This window comes from Somniosus microcephalus, chromosome 25 (genome assembly GCF_052327205.1).
Source record: "Somniosus microcephalus isolate GS21.2 chromosome 25, FLI_Smic_1.0, whole genome shotgun sequence".
NCBI lineage: Eukaryota > Metazoa > Chordata > Chondrichthyes > Squaliformes > Somniosidae > Somniosus > Somniosus microcephalus.
The window spans coordinates 16,933,728-16,956,435 of record NC_141011.1 but is presented as its reverse complement, the minus strand read 5'-3'; the positions used below and the strand labels follow the sequence as shown (position 1 = coordinate 16,956,435).

General features: G+C 44.6%; 1 protein-coding gene across 1 annotated transcript in view; it reads left to right on the top strand.

The window, feature by feature from the left end:
* ajap1 (adherens junctions associated protein 1) overlaps window positions 1-22,708 on the top strand; it is a 210,280-nt gene that overhangs the window by 74,389 nt on the left and 113,183 nt on the right. The window contains exon 2 of the mRNA XM_085967513.1: window positions 9,307-9,400. Coding sequence (XP_085823639.1) covers window positions 9,307-9,400 — 94 coding nt within the window. The remainder of the gene's footprint in view (window positions 1-9,306; window positions 9,401-22,708) is intronic.

The following is a 22,708-nucleotide window of genomic DNA, read 5'->3' as shown; positions in this document are numbered from 1 at the left end:
GCTCCCTTTGCCCATCATGTCAGGTGTACATGCAAGAATGAGGAGGAGACTGGAAATGCTACTCACCTTGACAATCCTGGTCAGGTCGTTGTATTTTTTACGACATTGTTTGTGGGTCCTGGGGGCATCGCCGGTGAACGTCACCCTCTGGGCGATCTGCTTCCAGGCTTTGGTGTAGTCATGGTGGGTTGGATTCCTCCCACTCTCTGGGAACAAGATCTTGCGCCTCACCTCCAGAGCTGTGACCATTATGTCCAGATCACCCTCTGAGAAGCGCAGGGCATGCTGACGGGCCTTCTCTGGCGTTGCCATGACTCCCTGGGGCTGAGCAGCAGTGTTGAGGCCTCTTTGCAAGGCTGCAGTGTGCAGGGCGTGGCAGCAGACCAATTCGTCCCTTCCCCCTTTAAGAGCTGGTCGGCGCCACGGGATCTGCTGTCAGTCCAAAAATGACCGCACCCACGCTGCGCCCCGCCTGGGCGCTATCCCTCTGGACCGCCGGCTTAGCGCCTAAAGATAGTAGTGGAACGCCTCTTTTAGCGCTCCACCAACCTCTTAGGGCGAAGCCACTGAATTCCCGGCAACGGGGCGCTACTTTGGGGCGGGCGCTAACTTCGGGCGGGCGCTAAGGTTAGCGCCCCAAAACTGCCTATACTGAAAATCTAGCCCTATATTCTGCAGCCCCTGTATACTGCAGTACAAGTAGTGACCACCCCTGTATATAAGCCTGTGTAGTAACTTTGTATAGTAGTTCCAGTTTTGTCTCCATTCAGTAAACACCTGTTATAACCAACTTCTGCAGTCCGTGTCTCAGTTACACATGGACATTACAAAAATAGTTTTGTTTTACAGTGTATTTTCCTGTGAATACACTCTAGTACCCTATTCGCCCTAGCTATTGCTTCATGGCATTAGCCACGAACCCTTAGAGATCTATGCACTGATCTCTTTGTCACCACCGCCTTTAGTTATTTTCCTAGGATGGAGTATGTCTATTCCTGCCCACGTGCATAACACTGCACTTTTCTAAGTTAAACATCATTTGCCAGTCACGCACCCAATCCCTCAGTGAATTTAAATTGAGCATCACCTCCAGTCCTGACTCTCACACATATCTTATTACATCTGCAAATTTGCAGATCATCCCCCAGCCTCTACATTTAGATCATTAATGAAAATAGTAAATAGCAATGGCCCTAACACACTGATCGCCAATCAGATCCAAATCCATCTACAACCATTCTCTGTCTGCAGGCTTTTAGCCAATTCTCAATCCAGCACAGTAGCTTTCCACTAATATCCAAGGCTTCAGTCTTGTAGGGTAACCTATTATGTGGTACCTTATCAACAGCTTTTTGAAAATCTAGTTAGACAACGTCCATTAGGTTTCCCTCATCCACTATCTTGGTAACCCCTTCAAAAAATACAGTCAAATCAGTAAGACAGGACTTCCTTTTTCTGAATGCATGTTGGGTGTCCTTGATATGTCCTTCTTTGGCTGTGGTCATATAGTGCATCCGTAATGATTCCCTCAAGTATCTTCCCTATTACTGACGTCAATACCTGGCAAGATTAATGCTGCATGAGTCGGAAGGTGCCACCACATCCAACTAATACATTTCAGAGTGTGAATAGATGATATATATAAAGAGCTAACAACTTGTAAGGTAAGGGTTAAAAGTAGGATGTGAATTGTACTGTGTGTATATCAGATACAATGGAACTTCCCTTATCTTTCCAATTGTTCGCCAGAATTTTCATGGGAGAAAATCCCATGGGAGATGTTGCACAGTGTGCCAGCGCCAATCTCCAAGTGTCAGCCATAAACCAGCCTCATGGCCAAAGAAAAGATCAGTTCAAAATGGGTAATAACAACAGAAAATGCTGGAAAAACTCAGCAGGCCAGGGCAACATCCGTGGAGAGAGAAATAGAGTCAACATTTCAGGTCGAAACCCTTGATTTCCAGCATCTGCAGTATTTTGCTATCGTTCAAAATGGGTAGTTGCTGGGCGTTTTTGCTGCCACCCTGAAGCCTGGGTCTCATTTTCATCAACTGATGAGTTGCACTTGCCAGACTGGCACTCAGTTATATCTTTGCAAGGGGAGGAAATCAGCTGGTCTCTATGCGGAATTGTCCAACAGTCTAGACCCGGAGGGAGGGGAGGGAGGCAATCTGGGTGTGGGGCCATGCGTGGGCTGGCAGCGCGCTGAAGTGTTTTTGTGGAGCCAGGTGGATCATTCCTTCTCCTCTTTGCCGTAATAAATAAAAGGTGCAGTAGGATTTTTTGGAGTGGCCTTCCATGGTCCCTTTAAGGCCACTAGTTAGACAGCTCAATGCCGGTATAAATGAGTGGGGCGTGCACGACACAGGCCCTGCCCATTTTTTACCTCAAATTGCAGTCGGGGTCCTATGTATTTCATAAGACCCCTATTTGCATATCAAAAGTGGCCTCCCACCTGAAACAGGCGAATGCTCCAGCCGCCCGTCTAAAGGCCCCAACCAAAAGTACACCTGGGGTACTGTGTGCAGTTTTGGTCTCCTTACCTAAGAAAGGATATACTTGCCATAGAGGGAGTGCAGCGAAGGTTCACCAGACTGATTCCTGGGATGGCAGGACTGTCGTATGAGGAGAGATTGGGTCGACTAGGCCTGTATTCACTAGAGTTTAGAAGAATGAGAGGGGATTTCATTGAAACATATAAAATTCTGACAGGGCAAGACAGATTGGATGCAGGGAGGATGATTCCCCTGGCTTGGGGGGGTCTAGAATGAGGGGTCACAGTCTCAGGATACGAGGTAGGACATTTAGGACTGAGATGAGGAGAAATGTCTTCACTCAGAGGGTGGTGAACCTGTGGAATTCTCTACCACAGAAGGCTGTGGAGGCCAAGTCACTGAATATATTTAAGAAGGAGATAGATAGATTTCTGGACACAAAAGGCATCAAGGTGTATGGGGAGAGAGCGGAAATATGGTATTGAGATAGAGGATCAGCCATGATCATATTGAATGGCGGAGCAGGCTCAAAGGGCCGAATGGCCTACTCCGGCTCCTATTTTTCTATGTTTTTATGTTTCCAAGATGGTGGTGGCCAGAACCCTGGCATAATACAGGGTGGTAAGTGACCTGACGCCATTTTGAGGCTTCTACTGCCCCCTTTATGCTGTGTGGCCACAGTTAAAATTGACTCCTTTATACATACATTGTCTACATTCCTGTGCCTGGAGAATTGCTGTACCATACATTTAAGACTAACGTTTTGTGGCCCCCATTATCCTCCATTATCCATTTGGAGTCCTCTCGATTATGAAGGATAATGAAAGGTTCCACTGTGCACCACATATTTTTTTTGCGATGAAAAGGATATGGTTTAGGTAAAGTTAACTGGTAAGGGAGAAGGTGGTTTAATCCTTAGACTGCTAGAAGATTCAGGGAAATTTCTGTGTCCCTGGGCCATCTATTTTTGTTTTCTGCTTATGCTCTATGTGGCTGCAATAAACATTAATTTCAGTTGTACAAGGTATTGGTGAGACCACACCTGGAATACTGCGTACAGTTTTGGTGTCCATACTTAAGAAAAGACATACCTGCTCTCGAGTCAGTACAAAGAAGGTTCACTCGGTTAATCCCGGGGATGAGGGGATGGACATATGAGGAGAGGTTGAGTAGATTGGGACTCTACTCATTGGAGTTCAGAAGAATGAGAGGCGATCTTATTGAAACATATAAGATTGTGAAGGGGTTGGATCGGGTGGATGCGGGGAGGATGTTCCCGATGATGGGTGAAACTAGAACTAGGGGGCATAGTCTTAGAATAAGGGGCTGCTCTTTCAAAACTGAGATGAGGAGGAACTACTTCACTCAGAGGGTGGTAGGTCCATGGAATATGCTGCCCCAAAAAGCTGTAGAAGCTACATCATTACATAAATTTAAAACAGAAATAGACAGTTTCCTAGAAGTAAAGGGAATTAAGGGTTACGGGGAGCGGGCAGGAATTTGGACATGAGTCTAGGTTCGGATCGGTCATGGCCCTATGGGTAGCGGAGCGGGCCCAGGGGCCGTGTAGCCTGATCCTGCTCCTATTTCGTGTGTCTAATTCTGTTAGATTCAGGAGATGGTTCTGTGATAGTGGATTGGTGGTTAGGATCAGATCAGCCATGATCTTATTGAATGGCGGAGCAGGCTCGAGGGGCCGATTGGCCTACTCCTGCTCCTATTTCTTATGTTCTTATGTTCTTAGGCTGCTCAAACATCAGGAACAGCTTTGTTGCTGCAATATTAACTTACAACTCCTAAATTACATCATAAAACTTATATTTTTCCTAAAAAATAGAAGAATATATAAACGTTGTAGCAGTTGTTGCCATGGTCACACACATGATGTGGCTCTGTCAGTCACACGATCTTCACCATTTAGTCAGCTGAAAAAGCAGCCTTGGGAATTGCCATCCTTTCTTTGTCTACTTGTTCTGTCCTTTGTTTGTACTAATTAATTTGAATAAGTCCAACGTTTTCCTAATGTTCTTTCCAATTTTAAAATCTTTCACTTGGGGGGGAGAAATTCGGTACAGCCCCGTTTGGGGCGCTAAAACTTTGAAAGTTAAAAAATTGGCGCCAAGCGCTAATCATACTCGCCTCCCACGAAATTCAGTTTTAGCGCTCCAAGAGGGAAGTGGAGCGCTAACTCACGCGCTAACCACTTCTCTTAGGGCGCTAAAGTCCGAGAGCGGGGCGGTAGCGGCAGAGCGCTGAACCATTTTGAGCGCATTGTAAACGGCGCTCTTTCATCACAGAGGCTGCTTCCCTCGCTTAAAGGGAAGGGTCAATGATGCTGCACAAGCTGGTTGTCATCAGTTCTGTTTTGCAAGGCGACCTGGGCGACTGCCATTACAGCCTGAAACACCCTCACAAAGTGGAGGGCTTGGACATCCCGCACCAATGAAACATGAAAAACTTTGTGCAGGCACCAGGCTGGTGCAAATAATAAAGGTTGCGCGAGTTGAAAAACATTCCCTTTAATTACCGCTCCCGAAGCGGCCAGCCGAGTTCACAGCACCTCCTCCAGCTGGCGTTGTCGGTGCGAGGCGAGAAAGCAGGGAGGAGAGAGTGAATTTTTCATCCGGGGCGATAACGGGTCGCTGCGCTCTTTATGACGTCACAATCCGCGAGGCGGTAGAGACCCAGGCAGTAAACCCGCACTGAATATCGCGGGCGTCGCTGCATTTGCCGCGCCTGGGCACTTACCCCTTAGCACCCCATTAGTGCCCCCCACCAAGTGCTAACGGGAGGCACTAACATAACGAATTTCTGGTGTTTTATCTATCTTGCAGCTTTCTCTGTCCATTTTTATAGATGGGAACTACTTTATACAAAATGGATTTTGATTGACTGAACAAGCACCAAGGCTGCTTCGCCGTATGATTGACAGAGCCGCACATTGTATGCGTGGCCATGTCAGTCCTGGACACATTTTCACTTCCAGGAAGAGGACTGATAATGGATGTACTTGGTGGCATTAGGAGCCCCTCAGCCTGTCAGCGTCCAGACAAGCAAACTCAATCACAGCACTCAACGGGCTAGAGATTGGATTTTCCAATTGGTTTTTATTTTACTATCAGTGGTGAATGGGTTAAAATGACATCAATCAGAAAATCCAGGCTGAATGCAGATTGATTCTGTGATGTGGGTTTAGAATGTTTACACTTTGAACATAGCTCCAGGAATTAGAACGTGAAATGGTGGAGTCGTCTTCATAAAACCTTTCATGGAAGCAACACTGTGAATCATACAGACTCATGTTGCAGCACAGTTTCCATAGGTACTAGCCATCTGCAGGCACCTTGCCTATGTGGTCATTGTTAAAGAAGAAAGAAAGACTTGCATTTATATAGCGCCTGACATGAATCTTGTCATTCATGTGGAAATGACTTATGAAGTAATACTGGGCGGCCTGTTGGTGGCGCTGTCCATGGAGAGTATAAATACTGGGGCATGGGCCCAGCTTGCTCAGGACATTCTTTAACAGGAACTAGTGAAGGACACAACTAGATCTCCATGTTGAAAAACAGTTGATTAAAGCTTTGTTTAATACTCAGGCCAAGTGCCTAGTAGTTTTCTTACGTCAGCGCCTTTCACAATTTACAGCCATTAAGTACTTTTGAAGCCTAGTCACTGTTGCACTGTAGGAAACGCGGCAGCCAATTTGCAGACATCAAGGTTCCACAAACAGAAATGTAATAGTGACCAGATTTCCTATTTTTTCCATTGATGTTGGTTGAGGGGCAGGACACCAGGCAGAACTCTTTTGCTCTTCTTCGTATCGTGCCATGGGATTTTTTACGTCCATCTCAGAGAGATAGAGGAGGCTTCAGTTCAACAATTTATGCAAAAGACGACATCTCCGACAGCGTAGCACCCCCTCAGTACTGCGCTGAAGTGCTTCCCTAGATTTTGTGCTCAAGTGTCGGGAGTGGGACTATGAACCCATGACATCCTGACTCAGAGGTGAGAGTGCTACCCACTGAGCCACAGCGGACACCTAATTGTTCACGTGTAGAGCCCAGGCAAGGAGTGTTGGGAGGCTATCAGATTGTTAAAGGGCATCGGAGGAGCGGGTTTGTTGGCTGCTTTTTCTCTTCCCTGGCCCAGCGGCACTCTGACCAATTGTGGCACCCCAGCCACCTTCCCTGGCTAAGATCAACTATTTCAGACCAGGGAGCCAAACCAGGGTGGGCCTATTCTATATTGCTCAGTTCCACACTGAACAATTTAGACATCAGTATTAGGTAGGCTTTCAATAAAAAATGTATTTCCTATACTTTCAGTGTACCATGATGCTGGGAATGTCGCAAGAGAAATAGGCCAATCATCAATGATTTGTGGATATATTTATACTGTAATACTACAGCAATCCATCATGCAATCTCACGAGAAGGTTATAAATTTCAGTAAGTGCATGTGCTACCAATCTGATCAAGGCCGGGTGTCAGCGAGCCAACGCTACCTCCTCTCTCAGGGCTGGTCGGTTTTCTTGTCTGTCAGTCAGTTTTTCCATGTAGTGGAATTCTACCGTTAAAGAGCAGCTTGACAGAGATATTAATTGGCTAGTCAGAGTCAAGAATTGACCAGAGGGGACGCACCATGAGGATTAGCTTGGGCGTTTTAAACCCAATATATGGAATGACACTTTCACCTTCATGCATAATACAAGAGGCAGACTTGTTGGAGAATGTAGCCGTGTTCTAAAGGGTAATACAACGTCAGTAAAACTTAACTTCTGTAGGAGAGTTTAATACACTTTAGACAGCATCAGCTAGCATCTTGTCATTCTGCTAGTAACAGAGCCTTTTAATCTAGTTTTTAACCATTCTTTCATCTTTTAATTTTCTTTTCTATCATTAAAAGGGCATTGCCATTACCCTTATTAATAATAAAGAGAAAGTCACTGCTCCTTTAGCAGGAATGAGCTTGTATTTATATAGTCCCTTATCGCAGCCTCAGGACATTGCAGCGCACTTTGCAGCCTTGGATTACTTGACGCGCAGTTATTGTTATACAGGTAGAGCCCAGGTTTAAAACCTCATCCTCAAGACAGTGGCCTAGAAATTAGTTTGCTCTCTAGGCCGGAATGGGTAGGCCCGAGATGCACCCGACACTGGGCCTCGGGCCTCATTTACATGACTACCGGATGTTCCCAGGCAGCTTGCCAGTGAGGAGGATTTCAGTTTCAGGCATTCGGTCCTGGGAGAGGGAGGGAAGGAATCAGGAGGGAGGGAGGGAGGGAGGGGGCCCGATCGGGGCCGGCAATGGTCTTCGGCACTGCTGTGGAGTCGGGAGAAGCACACCTGCCCCTCCCAGTTCCACATTCAGGGACGTATTTTTTTTAAAACTTATGTTTTGGTGGCGGTCTCCAGCGGTCCTTTTAAGGACAGCTGGTTCGGCCGCATGTTGTCCTGATTTTCCTGAATGTAGCAAGGCAGTCCAATTTTACATAGGAGAGGTGTTAGGCCCCTATTTGCATATGCAAAGGGGCCACTTCCTGTTTCAGGCGCCGGGCCTGGACGCTTCTTTTTCTGCCTGCACCAATATGGCAGGCGATGCACCCTGCCCACCATATTGGACGGTTAGGTGCCAATTTTATGTAAGAGTGAATTATAAATTTCAGTAGCGACAATAGTTCTTACAAATCAGCAGCATTTCTCCCAGTAGAATTCAAGAACTTAAAGGACAGACTGTGGCCATTTGGCATCATGCCTGTGCCACGGCTAGCCCTAGTACTAGACCGATCCACTGCAATCCCATTTCCCTAGCCCTAGTACTGGAGCGATCTACTCCAATCCCATTTCCCTAGTCCTAGTGCTGGACCAATCTACTCCAATCCCATTTCCCTAGCCCTAGTACTGAAGCAATCTACTCCAATCCCATTTCCCTAGCCCTAGTACTGGAGCGATCTACTCCATTCCCATTTCCCTCGCCCTAGTGCTGGACTGATCTACTCCAATCCCATTTCCCTCGCCCTAGTACTGGACCAATCTACTCCAATTCCATTTCCCTAGTCCTTGTATTGGACCGATCTACTCCAATCCTATTTCCCTAGTCCTTGTACTGGACCAATCTACTCCAATCCCATTTCCCTCGCCCTAGTACTGGACCAATCTACTCCAATCCCATTTCCCTCGCCCTAGTGCTGGACCGATCCACTCCAATCCCATTTCCCTAGCCCTAGTACTGGACCGATCTACTCCAATCCCATTTCCCTCACCCTAGTACTGGAGCGATCTACTCCAATCCCATTTCCCTCACCCTAGTACTGGACCGATCTACTCCAATCCCATTTCCCTAGCCCTAGTACTGGACCAACCTACTCCAATCCCATTTCCCTCGCCCTAGTGCTAGACCGATCTACTCCAATCCCATTTCCCTCGCCCTAGTGCTAGACCGATCTACTCCAACCCCATTTCCCTGCATATCCTTTACATTCTTTCTTTTAAAATTTCAGCCAGTTGCTGTTACAATCTCTGCCTCAATAATCACTTGTGGGAAAGTCTTCCATGTTCTAATAATACTGTGTGAAAAAAAGCTTCTAACTTCCCCCTTAATTTTTCAAGTGAAAGTCCTGAGTCCATCTCCCTTGTTGGTGATTCACTAGCCAGTGAAATCATTTCTTGTTTAATCAGCACAAAGATTTTCACTGTTGATAGTAGTATGAATTTTGTTTGATTACTAAAGTATCCTGGGTCCTCGGAGAGATTGCATCTGAAGCAATAGACAGCACACAGAAAATAAGACATTTTTCTCTTTTTTTAATCTTTAGGTTTGGCTGTTCACCAGATCATCACCATCACAGTCTCCCTCATCATGGTTGTTGCTGCTTTGATAACGACATTGGTTTTAAAAAATTGGTAAGTACATTCCTTGAGAACTAAGATAAAACTGGGAATACTGGGAATCTGAGATTGAAGAGGATAATGCTGGAAATGCAGAGCCGTTAGTCAGCCATCTGAAAGAGACAATGGTAGGTTGACATCTTGGAGGACCCTTATTCAGAGTTGTTGGGTGACACCCAAAATGTTAACCTAGGTCAGATGCCAACTGACTGGCATTTCCACCATTTTCTGGTTTGTTATTATCTTTTTTGGTCAATTCGGTGCTCATCCTAGATCAGGGACATTAGTGTTGTGGGGCAGAACATTTTAGTCACCCAGTATTGACAAGCGTTTCCAGTCAGGTGTAGCATGGTTAGGTGCCGTGTAAACCAGTCCCAGCAATGTGTTTCAAACTAAGAAGAACACCCCTTATTGCACCAGCGTAACATTTTTCCACCTTCCATTCCAGCTGTCCTGCAGTCTCTCTGAGCGAGATTGCCAATTAGAGGTAACTTGTGCTGTATACTATGTCCACTAAAAGCTACGTCCACTAGATTTCCCAAGCTTATTTCACATATGACTGTTAATGCCAGCAGGAGACGTGACTTTAATTCTATTAGTCTAGGCTAGATTTGAACCCAAATCCCAGAGGTGAAAGGTCAGTGTCTAACCCACTGCACCTTTTTCTGTTTTGTTTAAGTTTCTGAGAATATTGGGTAATAACTTAGTTCCCCTTTGTAAGACCTGGCAATAGGATCTTGTGTGTCAGAAATGATCAGGTACTTACACAGAGTAAGTGATGATTTGTGACACAAATAGTGGGGGATAAGTTAAAGTGTATCCCACTCCCTGACATGACAATCATTAGTGACTTGTTCCCACAGACTTCTCATCTCCCTTTTATTCTGAAGCCTCAAATGATAAAAAAATATCAGTGAACCGATTTGGATTTTGAAAGCAGCACATTTTCTACGTTAAAGGTTGTAAAGTAAAAATTTGGGGAGAATCTGAAGATGTCAAGGTGATGCTTAAGACACAGTTTCGGAAGTTTGGAGTTAGTAGGGAAGTCAGGCTGATCATCTTCACCCAAAGGGTAGTAGACTTGTGGACAAAGATAGCAGGGAAGGACAATGAGGCGGACAATATAAGTAATGTTTGGAAGAGAGACTGGATTGGGGACTATGGTGAGAAGATGGGTAATTGGGATTAAGATTGATTAAAAAGGGATCAACACAGACTAGGTGGTCAAATTTGGGACCTTCTTGGTCTCTACAACTCTGTGTCACCCCATGCAGTGTAGTTAGCAATTGAACTATGAGGGGAACTCTTTGATCCTGGAGTATTCTGTGTGTGTCTGGTTGCCATGGTATAAGAGGATCATGCAGCCTATAGAGGTGCAGCAGGAGGGAACGATGAAACTGCTCCATTCTGATGATATGTGACGTACAACTTCATAAACTAGGACTCTTCAGCCTTGAACTTATAGAGGTATATAAGATACTTAATGGGATAGAAAAGACAAACCCAGAACAATAGTTTCAGGACAGTTGAAACTTGAGGTCACAGGCTCACAATCGCGACGGGCAAGTTTTGGACGGGTGCCAGGAAATATGTCTTTACACAAAGCTGGAATAGGGCTGCCAAGAAGCCTCATTGAGATCAGGACACTGGATCCATTTAAGAAAAAGCTGGAAGCTGTAATGGGAAGTGGTAGGGTTAATATTCTCGAAGGATGAGATCACATGGGTCAATAGGCCTTCTTGATTCAAACCAACCTTGTGATCCTTTCATTACTGATGGCTGATACAGCTGCCTCGTGTAGTGAGTTACACATTTTTGAGCCTTTACTGGTTGCCATTTGCAGAGTCATCATCATAATTCACCCTTATTACTCATGGAGTATAGGTCTTTTACTGTGTATCGCTTTTGAACTCTGTTTTGAGCAACCACTTCCAACTGATTTTAGGCATAGTCTGCTCTTTTTACTTTGGCATCCACAGTTTACGCCAACTATGTTTGATCTGCCTGGTCTTATTTTTCCCTGGGAATTCCATTTCAATGATGTCTAGTCTTCTTTCGTCTGGTAGTAGCAAAGCAATCTAAATGTCAATATCTAAGTCAGTTATCCAGGCCAAAGCCTCCGGTGTAACAGGGTGGATATCTTGCAGGCTGCCTGCGAATTTCCTCTGAGGGCAGTGCTCAATGATGTGCTCCAGGGTCTGATCAGGAGCTCCACAGTCGCAGGATGGGGATGCTTTAATCTTCTATCTATGGAGAAGGTGGCAGCATCTACCATGACCAGTTCTGAGGCGGTTGATGGTTGTCCACTGTGTGCGAGGAAGGTTTGATCCTTCAGGTTGTACTGTGGGGTTCTCTGTAAGGAATCCATTCCATATGTCGCAGTTCTTCCAAGCATTTCACCATCGGTCATCAAGGCTATGGGGAGATTGCTGAAGGGCTTCGGCGACAGTCCAAAGTGGCCTTCTAGATTTGAGACAGGTTGGTGGTAGGTTGTTCAATTTGAATGATGTCTAGTGACAAAGGTTTGGAGTTTTCTAATGGTATGGGCAAGCCAACTCCGTTTTCTCCATCTTATTTGCAACTCTATTCTCTCCTGTCTTATGTTTTTCCCCACACTTCCTCATTCTTGATGGTCTCTGGCCAGCCCAAGATTGCTCGTAGACATTTATTGACAAATGTCTGTAATTCAATTGTAACCACCCTAAAATATAATGGTGGAGTCCCAGAGTACTTGGGAAAGGTTTGACTGCCAAATCAAGGCATGTTAATAAACTTTATCCAGTGGACCTGGGGTATGAGCGGGGGGAGATGAACCTTGAGCTGCAGGTTGAACCCTAGAGGCACTTTGTTCATCCGGCAAACAACCATAAATTTGGAGTAGAATATGAAGTATAAATATGACAAAATATAGCACAGTTAAGAACATATTTATCCCAGCAAATTCTGAACTTGCTAAGAGTCGTATCAATTAAGATCAAATAAAGTTGCAATCCTTCATAGTCTGATTTTGAGGAAGAGTCAATTCAGTCATTTTTATTGCAGTGTTTATTATTAGATGGAGCTTAAATTATGTTGCTGGAGGTGATGGTTAAGTCTTTTAAAATCCAATATAAGGCTAATGTGACAGGAAGACTTGTAGACAAAGAAATAGACAAAGGAAGTCTTATAGGCAAAGCATGAATCAATTTGCAGAGTCACAGTTACAGTATAAATACACTCGTAACTTTCCAACTGCTGTTTCCGGCAATTTGCGGACACACACGGCCAGCGGGCGAGCATCCTCGTCAGATTCTTATTTGTGTTTTCTAAATTGTGTATTTGGTCCTTGCAGGGGAATACATTGGTATAAGGATTATTGTCATGGCTGTGCCCATGCTGGGGTGAGTAGGGTAGATTTTCCAATTGTCGCCCTGGTGTAAAACTGGCATTATGGATCGGCTGCCTGTTATGGAAATGAAAATCGGGCAGTTTCTATGGCGGGCAATGTCAGTTTTATGTCCGTTTGGCAAGTTGAATCTACCCCAGTGTGTCGTTTGAGGGTTAAGACAATTTAGTATCTATTCCTGGGGCTTGACAGCATTTGGAGTTGGTTAAGGGGAGAGGATCCCCTAACTAGTGTGCTAACCTTGTGGGGGCAGGAGAGAAGATGAGATAACTTAAGTAGAGGTGAATTGGTTAGCCCAAGCTTAGGTTCCAAAAGTTAGTAGATTGTGAGACGAAGGAAGAATTGAGGAAAGCAAACAATTTCACAGATCTGAGGTCCCGAGCAGTCCCACGTTAGAGAGACCATACAATTAGTCGTTCGTGCAACACGTGAGGACACAGAAATGAGGAAGAGCATGTAGGAGAACATATTTGGAGTTGAAAAAGAGCGAGAGACGTTTTTACAATAAAGAAACACGAAAGAAAGAACTTGGAGTAGGAATGCTTGTCACTTCACAGGTTTGGAAACTCAGATACACTGCAGTTTCCAGTAACCACACCTGGAGAAGGAACCAAGAGTCTGATAAGAGGAAGGAAATTATCAGCTGTTGGCCAGTTTCAATGTACTTGGGTGTAGGGGCTTAGACTGAATCGATGGTTGGTGGTGTCAAAATTGGTTCCTTTCCAGGGGGTTAAAGGTCAGAATGGCAGGAGGGATGTTATAGATGACCTCGGTGACCCCTGAGCTAGGGAGGGGGATCATAAGCACATCAGCCATGGTTCCCCTCCTATCCACTGGTATTATACTCCGTATCAAACCAACTCCAAGTGGTGTCTGTCACCTTCTCCAGGGGGATCTCACATGCTGGGCTTGAGAATTGTTCTGAGCCCCAAATCTGGAATCTGCCAGCAATTTTAATATCAGCGCAGAGCATGGGTCGCTTTGCGAAGTCACAGTATAAATGCGCTCTTAATTTTCCAACTTCTCGTTTCCTGCAATTTCCAGACGCACGCGGCCAGCGGGCGAGCTTCCTCCTCAGATTTTCCAGTTCTGACAAAAAAAGGGGCCGATGTCCAAAAACCATTAACTTGTTTTCTTCATTTTCAGACGCTGACAGACCTGCTGTGCCCTCCTGGAATTGTCTGCTTTAGTTTCAGATCGTCAACATTTGTAGTTTTATTGTCCTTATCTGTTCACCATCACCGTGCGTCCGCAATGCCCCGGTGACGCTGTGCCTTTGTTTTGAAGATTGGTGTTCATAGCTGACTGGATGCTCAGATAGATAGCGACCACCTCTGCCCCTTGGCGATGGTGTCTTTGTGTGTATCAGAGAGTGGAATTGAAGTTGTGCTTTCCATTTCTTTGGATGAAAATGCTGACTGATTTTAAATTGAACTACTAATTATCACAAACAGAAACCAGGTAAATAGGAGCTGATATTCGAACCGGCGTAGACATCATCAGCATTTGAAACACAGTACAAGCGTTTACTACAAGTTCAAACATATCTCTGTGCCCATGTCCTCCAGGGAGCTTGAGAAAGATATAAGAAAAAAGAAAAAAAGGAGCTTTGCTCTGCTCCTAAACAGATCCAGTACCCTCCAGCAACACTGTGTTGAAGGAGGATTCAAATTGAGTATTGATCTAGCCTGTTGGCGGGGTCTTCTCACCCTCCTCCTCCCCACCAGTAGAGGAATTGTATCCCTCAGTCCTGCACACCAGGGGGTTTCATTTCCCTTTATCACACTGTCCAATGCAATCTTCTCAAATGTCTGTTTGCATTAACATAAAAGAGTCATTAATCCATTTTTAAAAATCATTTAAAATGGCACAGAAAATAATTCAGTGGAAACGCACTAACCGCTGGTGAAATCAGGGTCCATTTATGTCCTTTGCACTTCCGTCCCAGAGCTTCTCCTGCGCCAGAATTCCCGAATGTGCTCCCGTGCGGAACGCTCCGCCATCAGGAATGACATAGACGGCAATTTAACCTACAAGGGCCCTCGCCTTAGAGAATGTCAGTCTCGCTCGGCTCATGTTCTGGAGGGCTGCATTTACACAGTACCAGGCTGTATGGGCAGCTCTCTCTTACATAGACCAGGACCTCTCTGCTCATAACATTACAATTTCCTATTTCTGGTTCTTGGTTGAGGAAAGCAACCCATCGCCACTGTAATCGTGACCGTCCAATTCCAATCGCCTGCTCCTTCATCAATTATTAACTTGTCAAATATGCATCTCCTTTGGCTAAGAGTTAAGATGGTAGTATTTGTATTAAAATTAAATGCAAATCAATGCGATGTGGATAGCATTGATTTTAGCTAAGCTAAACAGATTAATTGAGTTAATTAACATTTCTTCCCGCAAGCCGTTTCAGCTTCAGTGTATTACAGAGCAACAGCTTGGCTTTTTAACCATTTAAAAAAAACATGCAATTATATAATTGAGAGATGATGTTCATATCTGTTAATTCAAAGTTGTTTAATTCACATTTTCTGATCATTCATTTTTTCTTTCTACTTTTCCTGTGTTGTTGACATTGTTTAATTCACACAGAAAAACTGCTGAATCATCAGGCGTAGACAGTATAATCTCATTTTCTAATATCTCACACATAAGAGATGGTAAATGAGTCAGATACACCGTCAGAGATGGGCTGAGTGCAGTTTTACTTAATCGATGTTACTGCCGTCAGTTCTTCTCGGAACGTTTCCTTTCCTGTGTCTCTGAAACTATAAATACACCTTCCCTCATGCTTTTCCTCCGTCATGTATGAGGTAGAAATTGAAATTCATCACATTGTCCTGCTCCCACCCTGGCTTATTTTTTCCCAGAACTTTAAAAATATGGAAATCACTCTCTATCTCAGTAGCCCCTCCCTCTGACGACCTACGAGGTTTTAAAACTCCAAAATAACAACAGAAAATGCTGGAAATACTCAGCAGGCCAGGCAGCATCCGTGGAGAGAGAAACAGAGTTAACATTTCAGGTCTGGGACTCCACGGATGCTGCCTGGCCTGCTGAGTATTTCCAGCATTTTCTGTTGTTATTTCAGATTTCCAGCATCCGCAGTATTGTGCAATTAATTTTAAAACTCCAGCTTGGTGTTATCTGGCCTCTACTTCTTGATTTACTTCGCCGTCTCTCCTATCGTTTTCCAATATGTCTTCTGCATTACGGGCGTTCAGCCTTCTGCTAGGGTTGGGAAGTAAGCGCCACTCCTGCTAGTTCAAAGTGGCAGAAGCAATGCCTGTGGGCTGTGCAGATAAGAGAAGCTGTGATTTAGGATTACCACCGCACCCACATTTTAACATTTTTCCAAATTCCCTTCTGTGTAAGCAATATAACAGAGACAAAATGGCTCGTGGAGAGGCGCTAGTAATGGACATAGAGGTGGGTTTTCTCTCACTGTCACGTTCCAACACACTGGCTGAGTTTTCGGAAGAGCCCGCTCCTATCTTAAGGGCCTGATATTGGGATTGCTCATCACTACATAAGCTGCTTAAATATTATCAGTAGCTATCTATCTAAACTTGATTGGCTAGCACCTGAAATTACAAAAAACCAATTGGTTAGCATTGCTCAGGTAGTAGCATTTCATTAATAAATTTAAAATCTATATAAATGAACATTCAAATCCAAGCAATTTATCGGAGGAACATGATCACTGAGAGGATCTGAAGGATGCAATCCTGTTTGGAACATGCCAACGTGATCCTTATTGATTACATTTTGATGAATCTTCATTTCAGTAATACTCTCAGTGTGACTGTCCTTCCATATATTCTGAGGCTCACACATGCACGTGAGTCACGGACCTCTTTAAGCCATCTCACCTTGAGTCAACCAAAGATTCTGATACGTACAAGGCTGGTGTATATCCTGTGCCATGTTGTGCCAGTGCATATGTGGCGCAGACAGATGGAGCAACAGGGGATTAACTAACTGTGTACGGGGGCATTGTACACAGAGGTAAACTAGGTTTAGCCTTGGCTGAGCATGTATTCATAGAATCATAGAATGGTTACAGCACAGAAGGAGGCCATTCGGCCCGTCGAGCCCGTGCCGGCTCTCTGCAGGAGCACTTCAGCCAGTCCCACTCCTCCGCCCTTTCCCCGTAGCCCTGCAAATTTTTTTCCTTCAGGTACTTATCCAACTCCCTTTTGAAAGCCATGATTAAGTCTGCCTCCACCGCCCTTTCAGGCAGTGCATTCTAGATCCTAACCACCCGCTGCGTAAAAAAGTTTTTCCTCATGTCGCCTTTCCTTCATTTGCCAATCACCATAAATCTATGTCCTCTGGTTCTTGACCCTTCCACCAATGGGAACAGTTTCTCTCTATCTACTCTGTCTAGACCACTCATGATTTTGAACACTTCTATCAAATCTCCTCTCAACCTTCACTGCTCCAAGGGGAACAACCCCATCTTCTCCAGTCTATCCACATAACTGAAAACCCTCATCCCTGGCATCATTCTCGTAAATCCTTTCTGCACCCTCGCTAAGGTCTTCACATCCTTCCTAAAGTGCGGTGCCCAGAGTTGGACAGAATGCTCCAGTTGAGGCCGAACCAGTGTTTTATAAAGGTTCATCATAACTTCTAGTTTAGAAGTAGCATGAAGTAAAGTGAAACATATACAGAGCCACAGAACAGGAACTGTTGAAATACAAACTGGATGGAATGTAATCAGTAGAGAGGAAGTGGATCACCTCATTGTTATTTTATAATTCTGTCTTGAACAAGTTTGCATCATTCATCTTGTCTTGGTGTCAGTATTGTTCTTTGTTTCAATTGTAGGAATTTAATTTCTTGTATGTAGATTTAAAAATTCTGAAGTTGGCTAATCTTAGTGGGGCAGCGAGTGCTGAAATTTGCCTCGGTCCCACAGAGCAAGGGAAGTGAAGGTTCAGCCAGGGTCCCACTCTGTTTGATAACCCAGTGACTCCTGCTGGCAAGTGCTCCTGTGGAGGTTGGGTAAGCATAGCACTACATAGGATTACTTAGGATGTACCGCACAGAAACAGGCCATTCGGCTCAACCAGTCCATGCCAGCGTTTATGCTCCACTCGAGCCTCCTCCCGTCTTTCCTCATTTAAATCTATCAGCAATAACCCTCTATTCCCTTCTCCCTCAAATTTGGGCTCGGCTATGATACCCCCTACAACCATGGAGCTCGCTGAACTCCTACTAGAGAGTCAGCTGTGGCTCAGTGGTAGCACTCACCCCTCTGAGTCAGAAGGTTGTGGGTTCAAGTCCCACTCCAGGGACTTGAGCACAAAAATCTAGGTTGACATTCCAGGGCAGTACTGAGGGAGTGCTGCACTGTCGGTAGGTGCAGTCTTTCGGATGAGACGAGTCCCCATCTGCTCTCTCAAGTGGACGTAAAAGATCCCACGGCACTAATTCAAAGAGCAGGGGAGTTATCCCCGGTGTCCTGGCCAATATTTATCCCTCAATCAACATAACAAAAACAGATTATCTGGTCATTATCACAATACTCTTTGTGGGAGCTTGCTGTATGTAAATTGGCTGCTGCCTTTCCCACATTACAACAGTGACTACACTTCAAAAAAAACATACTTCATTGGCTATAAAGCGCTTTGAGACGTCCGGTGGTCATGAAATGTGCTATATAAATGCAAGTCAATCCTTCTTTCTATCTAAAATCATAGCTGGGGATGTCTTCGAAACATAATATCAGGTGCCTTAGAAAATCACTGAGAGACCTGGGAGTGTGTTACAGAGAAGAAAATAGACTTTCATTTATATAACATCTTATGACTTCTCTGATAAATGTCTCAAAATATCCCACTTACTCTTTACACTGAGTTATGTAGGAAAACGTGACAATGAATTAGGACACAGATCCCTCAAACAATGACTAAATTCATGGATAATCAATCTGTTTTTTTTTATGATATTGGTAAAGAGACGAATATTGGCCAGGACACCAGGCGAACACCCTGCTCTTCTTCAAGAAGTGAAATGGAATCTTTACTATCTACCTAAACAGGCCGATATGGCTTCAACTTAGTTTTCTTCCAGAGGACAGCATTTCTGACAATGCAATACTTCACTGAAGTGTCAGCTTACATTATATACTGATATTCTTGAGTGGGGTTTGAACCTACAAGCTCATGACTCAGAGGCAAAAATGATAACAGGTCGAAACTGATACCCTAGAGTGTGTTACATAAAGAATAATAGATAACTCAAAGTGTGCTTCATGGAGAATGGCAAACCTGAAAATAACAGACAACTGATAGTATACTACATCAGAAAAGAGAGGTATTGGCCCAGATTTTCCAGTTGTAATGATGGCGAAACTGTCAGTGTTCGCTGTCATTACTCAGTTAAATGCAGAAATGCCAAAGTTGCTGTCAGCGATTCCCTGCTGCTCCACAGGGCACGCTGTTGAAGTCCCCGTGGATGGCAATCTTTAGAAACCACTGAACTGATGAGAACCTGCTCATTTATGCTGTAATATCGCTGTTATAAACCCCCCAAAAAGTTACCCTTTTGAATGAGGTGTAACTGGGTTTTTAATGGCGTACTAAGTCATAACTACTGTTGAACAACCTCTCTGGCCCTGAAAAACTAAATTTATATTTGTGAAATGTCAAATTGTTCCATTCTGATAAAAATCCATAGGTTTTTAAAATAATAAAAAATGTTTTTAAAGTGTGTTTATGATATTTCAGCTTCTACCTTAATCCCTATGTGTATGTCTCAATCTTTATTTCACTCTCTGTAAAATTTATAAAAAGTGAAGGATAATCAGTGCATTTTACTTCCTGGTTTGCTGTCTGTGAGAATTCTTCACTGTGATTGGCTGCTTAGCCTGCTTGATGACATTACTGTTGCTGGACACTGGAGATCCCCTAGAATTGGTGCCAGAATCAAATTAACGTCATGAAAGGTGAAATCAACGCCACAGAGATCGCGAGATCTTTGTGGGCAGCTTTCTTCGAGGTCAGTGGCGAGCACCATTGCTTCGCTGCTGAACGCAAAATCCAGGCCAATATATCACCAAATGGATAGCAGATAGCTGAAAGTGTGTTACATAGAGAATTACAGATGTTGGGGTATGCTACATAGAGAATTACAAATATTGGGGTATGTTACACAGGGAATTACAGATATTGGGGTATGTTACACTGGGAATTACAGATGTTGGGGTACATTACACAGGGAATTACAGATGTTGGGGTATGTTACATAGAGAATTACAGATGTTGATGTGACATCTTGGGTATCAGCTTTGATCAGTAATGTGATACGAAGGATGGTAATTATGGGAACAGTGATGATGGTACTCACGTGAGTAAGGAGACTATCACAGGATTTGTTTTGCAGCCCATTCAATGTTGATGCTGTATCGCAACATTAACATGCTGCTGGGTTTCACAGTTGATCATTGATGGGAGGGGAACAACACAAACTGTGCATTTTTTTCTTCTTCGGTCAAAAGAAGCTGTGAACCAAAAGGTGAGGAATAGATCGACTCAAAAAATAAACTGGAAATTCCTTTGGATCATTTTCAACTTTTGTCTCCTTTTGTTTCCTTCCTGGGTGGGGTCCATCCTACACGCGATGTCACTCAGCTGGGAGCAAAGGTGAGAGCCCCTGGACCTCAGCTATCAATGTACATCAATCCTGTCTGTTTTTTTGTGTGTTGGTTGAACACTGTTAATGATTCTTGGTACACTAATAAACACATTGACACACAACCTGTTAATCAGTATACCATAGATACATTGCAATACAAACCAGTGCTCTCAATTCAGCATGTTATAATTGTACGACTATTGTTTGGTCATAAACGTGAAACTTTTGGGCATCACCCTTGTCAGGGGTTCAAGGGACAGAATTCTCCCAAACAAAGATTGGTAATTTGAGACACGACATTTGGTAAGTGTAGCATGCTCAGGAGGAACAGGTGACCTTAGACCTACGGTTCCCAAATCTTACAGCGAGTGTGGACAGAGGGTGCAGGCAGAGGGTGCGGGCAGCGGGTGCAGGCAGCGGGTGTGGACAGAGGGTGCGGGCAGAGGGTGCGGGCAGAGGGTGCAGGCAGCAGGTGTGGACAGAGGGTGCGGGCAGAGGGTGCAGGCAGCGGGTGTGGACAGAGGGTGCGGGCAGAGGGTGCGGGCAGCGGGTGCGGGCAGAGGGTGCGGGCAGAGGGTGCAGGCAGCGGGTGTGGACAGAGGGTGCGGGCAGAGGGTGCGGGCAGAGGGTGCAGGCAGCAGGTGCCTGCATGCTATTTGTAGAGGGCATCGCGGCTGTGCCATTCTTTTTCTCGTGTGATGTCCACAGATGGAATTTGCAGTCCAATTCATGGGTCGGGAATCAGGGGTGAGAATCATAGCCGTGTTTTATCCCATCCCTAGCTCAGCAGCACTGAAGCCCATTAAGGCATTCCCAATGGCCACCCTGGCTTTTAAATCCAACCCTGATTAAAGCAGTTAATTAACACAAATACTTTAAGCAACTCCTTTTCCAAAATAACTTGTTGCAGGCTGTGTTTTGACCACATGAAAATGGATAGGCTGGGGTTGTTTTCTGTGGAGCAGAGGAAGCTGAGGGGAGATTTAATTGAGGTGTATAAAATTATGAGGGGCCGAGATGGAATGGATAGGAAGGACCTATTTCCCTTAGCAGAGAGGTCAATAACCAGGGGGCATAAATTTAAAATAATTGGTAGAAGGATTAGAGGGAAGTTGAGGAGAACCTTTTTCACCCAGAGGGTGGTGGGGGTCTGGAACTCACTGCCTGAAAGGGTGGTAGAGGCAGAAACCCCCATCACATTTAAAATGCACTTTGATATGCACTTGAAGTGCTGTAACCTACAAGGCGAAGGACCAAGAGCTGGAAAGTGGGATTAGGCTGGATAGCTCTTTTTCAAGCTGGCATAGATAGACACAATGGGCCGAATGGCCTCCTTTTCTGCCGTAAATTTCTATGATTCTATAATCCTACGTTCCCGAACAAGGAAAACCCCGAGGACAACTGGTTACATTGGGAATGTGAGAGGGGAGAGCAGGTTCAGATTTAATGTAAAAAAGCTATGGATTTGGGGCACTAAATATTACAACACAGATGGTAGAAGTCACTTGCAAGGTACAATGAGTTTCAGAAAATGCTGCCAACACTGGCTAGATCCTATGTGGGAGATTTTTCCAGTCACGAGCTCTATACCTGAGGCCTCAGATTAAAAATAGAAACGCGGTTAAAATAAGAAGCTGTGTCTGGCACATGAACCACAGGGGAGGGCCAAGTAACATTCATTTACTCTCTCCCTATTTTTTCTTATCCTTCTTTTCCTATAGTTCTCTGTCTCTTTTTTGTCTTTCTCTTTCTCTCTTAATGGGCTTCATGCGAGATTTGTCAGTGTCTCTCTCTTGCCTATAGTTTTAATAGAAGGCTTTCATTACCACTGTGAATGTGTATCCCTTTCTCTTGCCTGCCAGTGAGAGATAGCAAGGATAAAGCTAGGAATGACTAGAATACACTAGCATGAGATCACAATCCTGAATGTGGTATGTTGGTTATTAAGTGCAGTTAGTAACAAACTAGGAAAGACAGCAGAGCTTCAAGCCATTCCTCAGTCATTTTTAAATCGTAGGCTAAAGCTATCAATCACATACAGATTTCTAGGTCAGAGGGAAGCAGTCAGGGAGGGAACTTCCTTCACGTAACTATGGATACAAATGTACTCCCGCATTGATACACTGAGGTAGGAGGGTTGGAGTTAACAAACTAACACATGGGACTTTGACCGAAGCCAAAAGAATTAGAAGGCAACAGAAAATGCTGGAAGCACTCAGCAGGCCAGGCAGCAGCCATGGAGAGAGAAACAGAGCTAACGGAAGGGTCACGTTAACTCTGTTTCTCTCTCC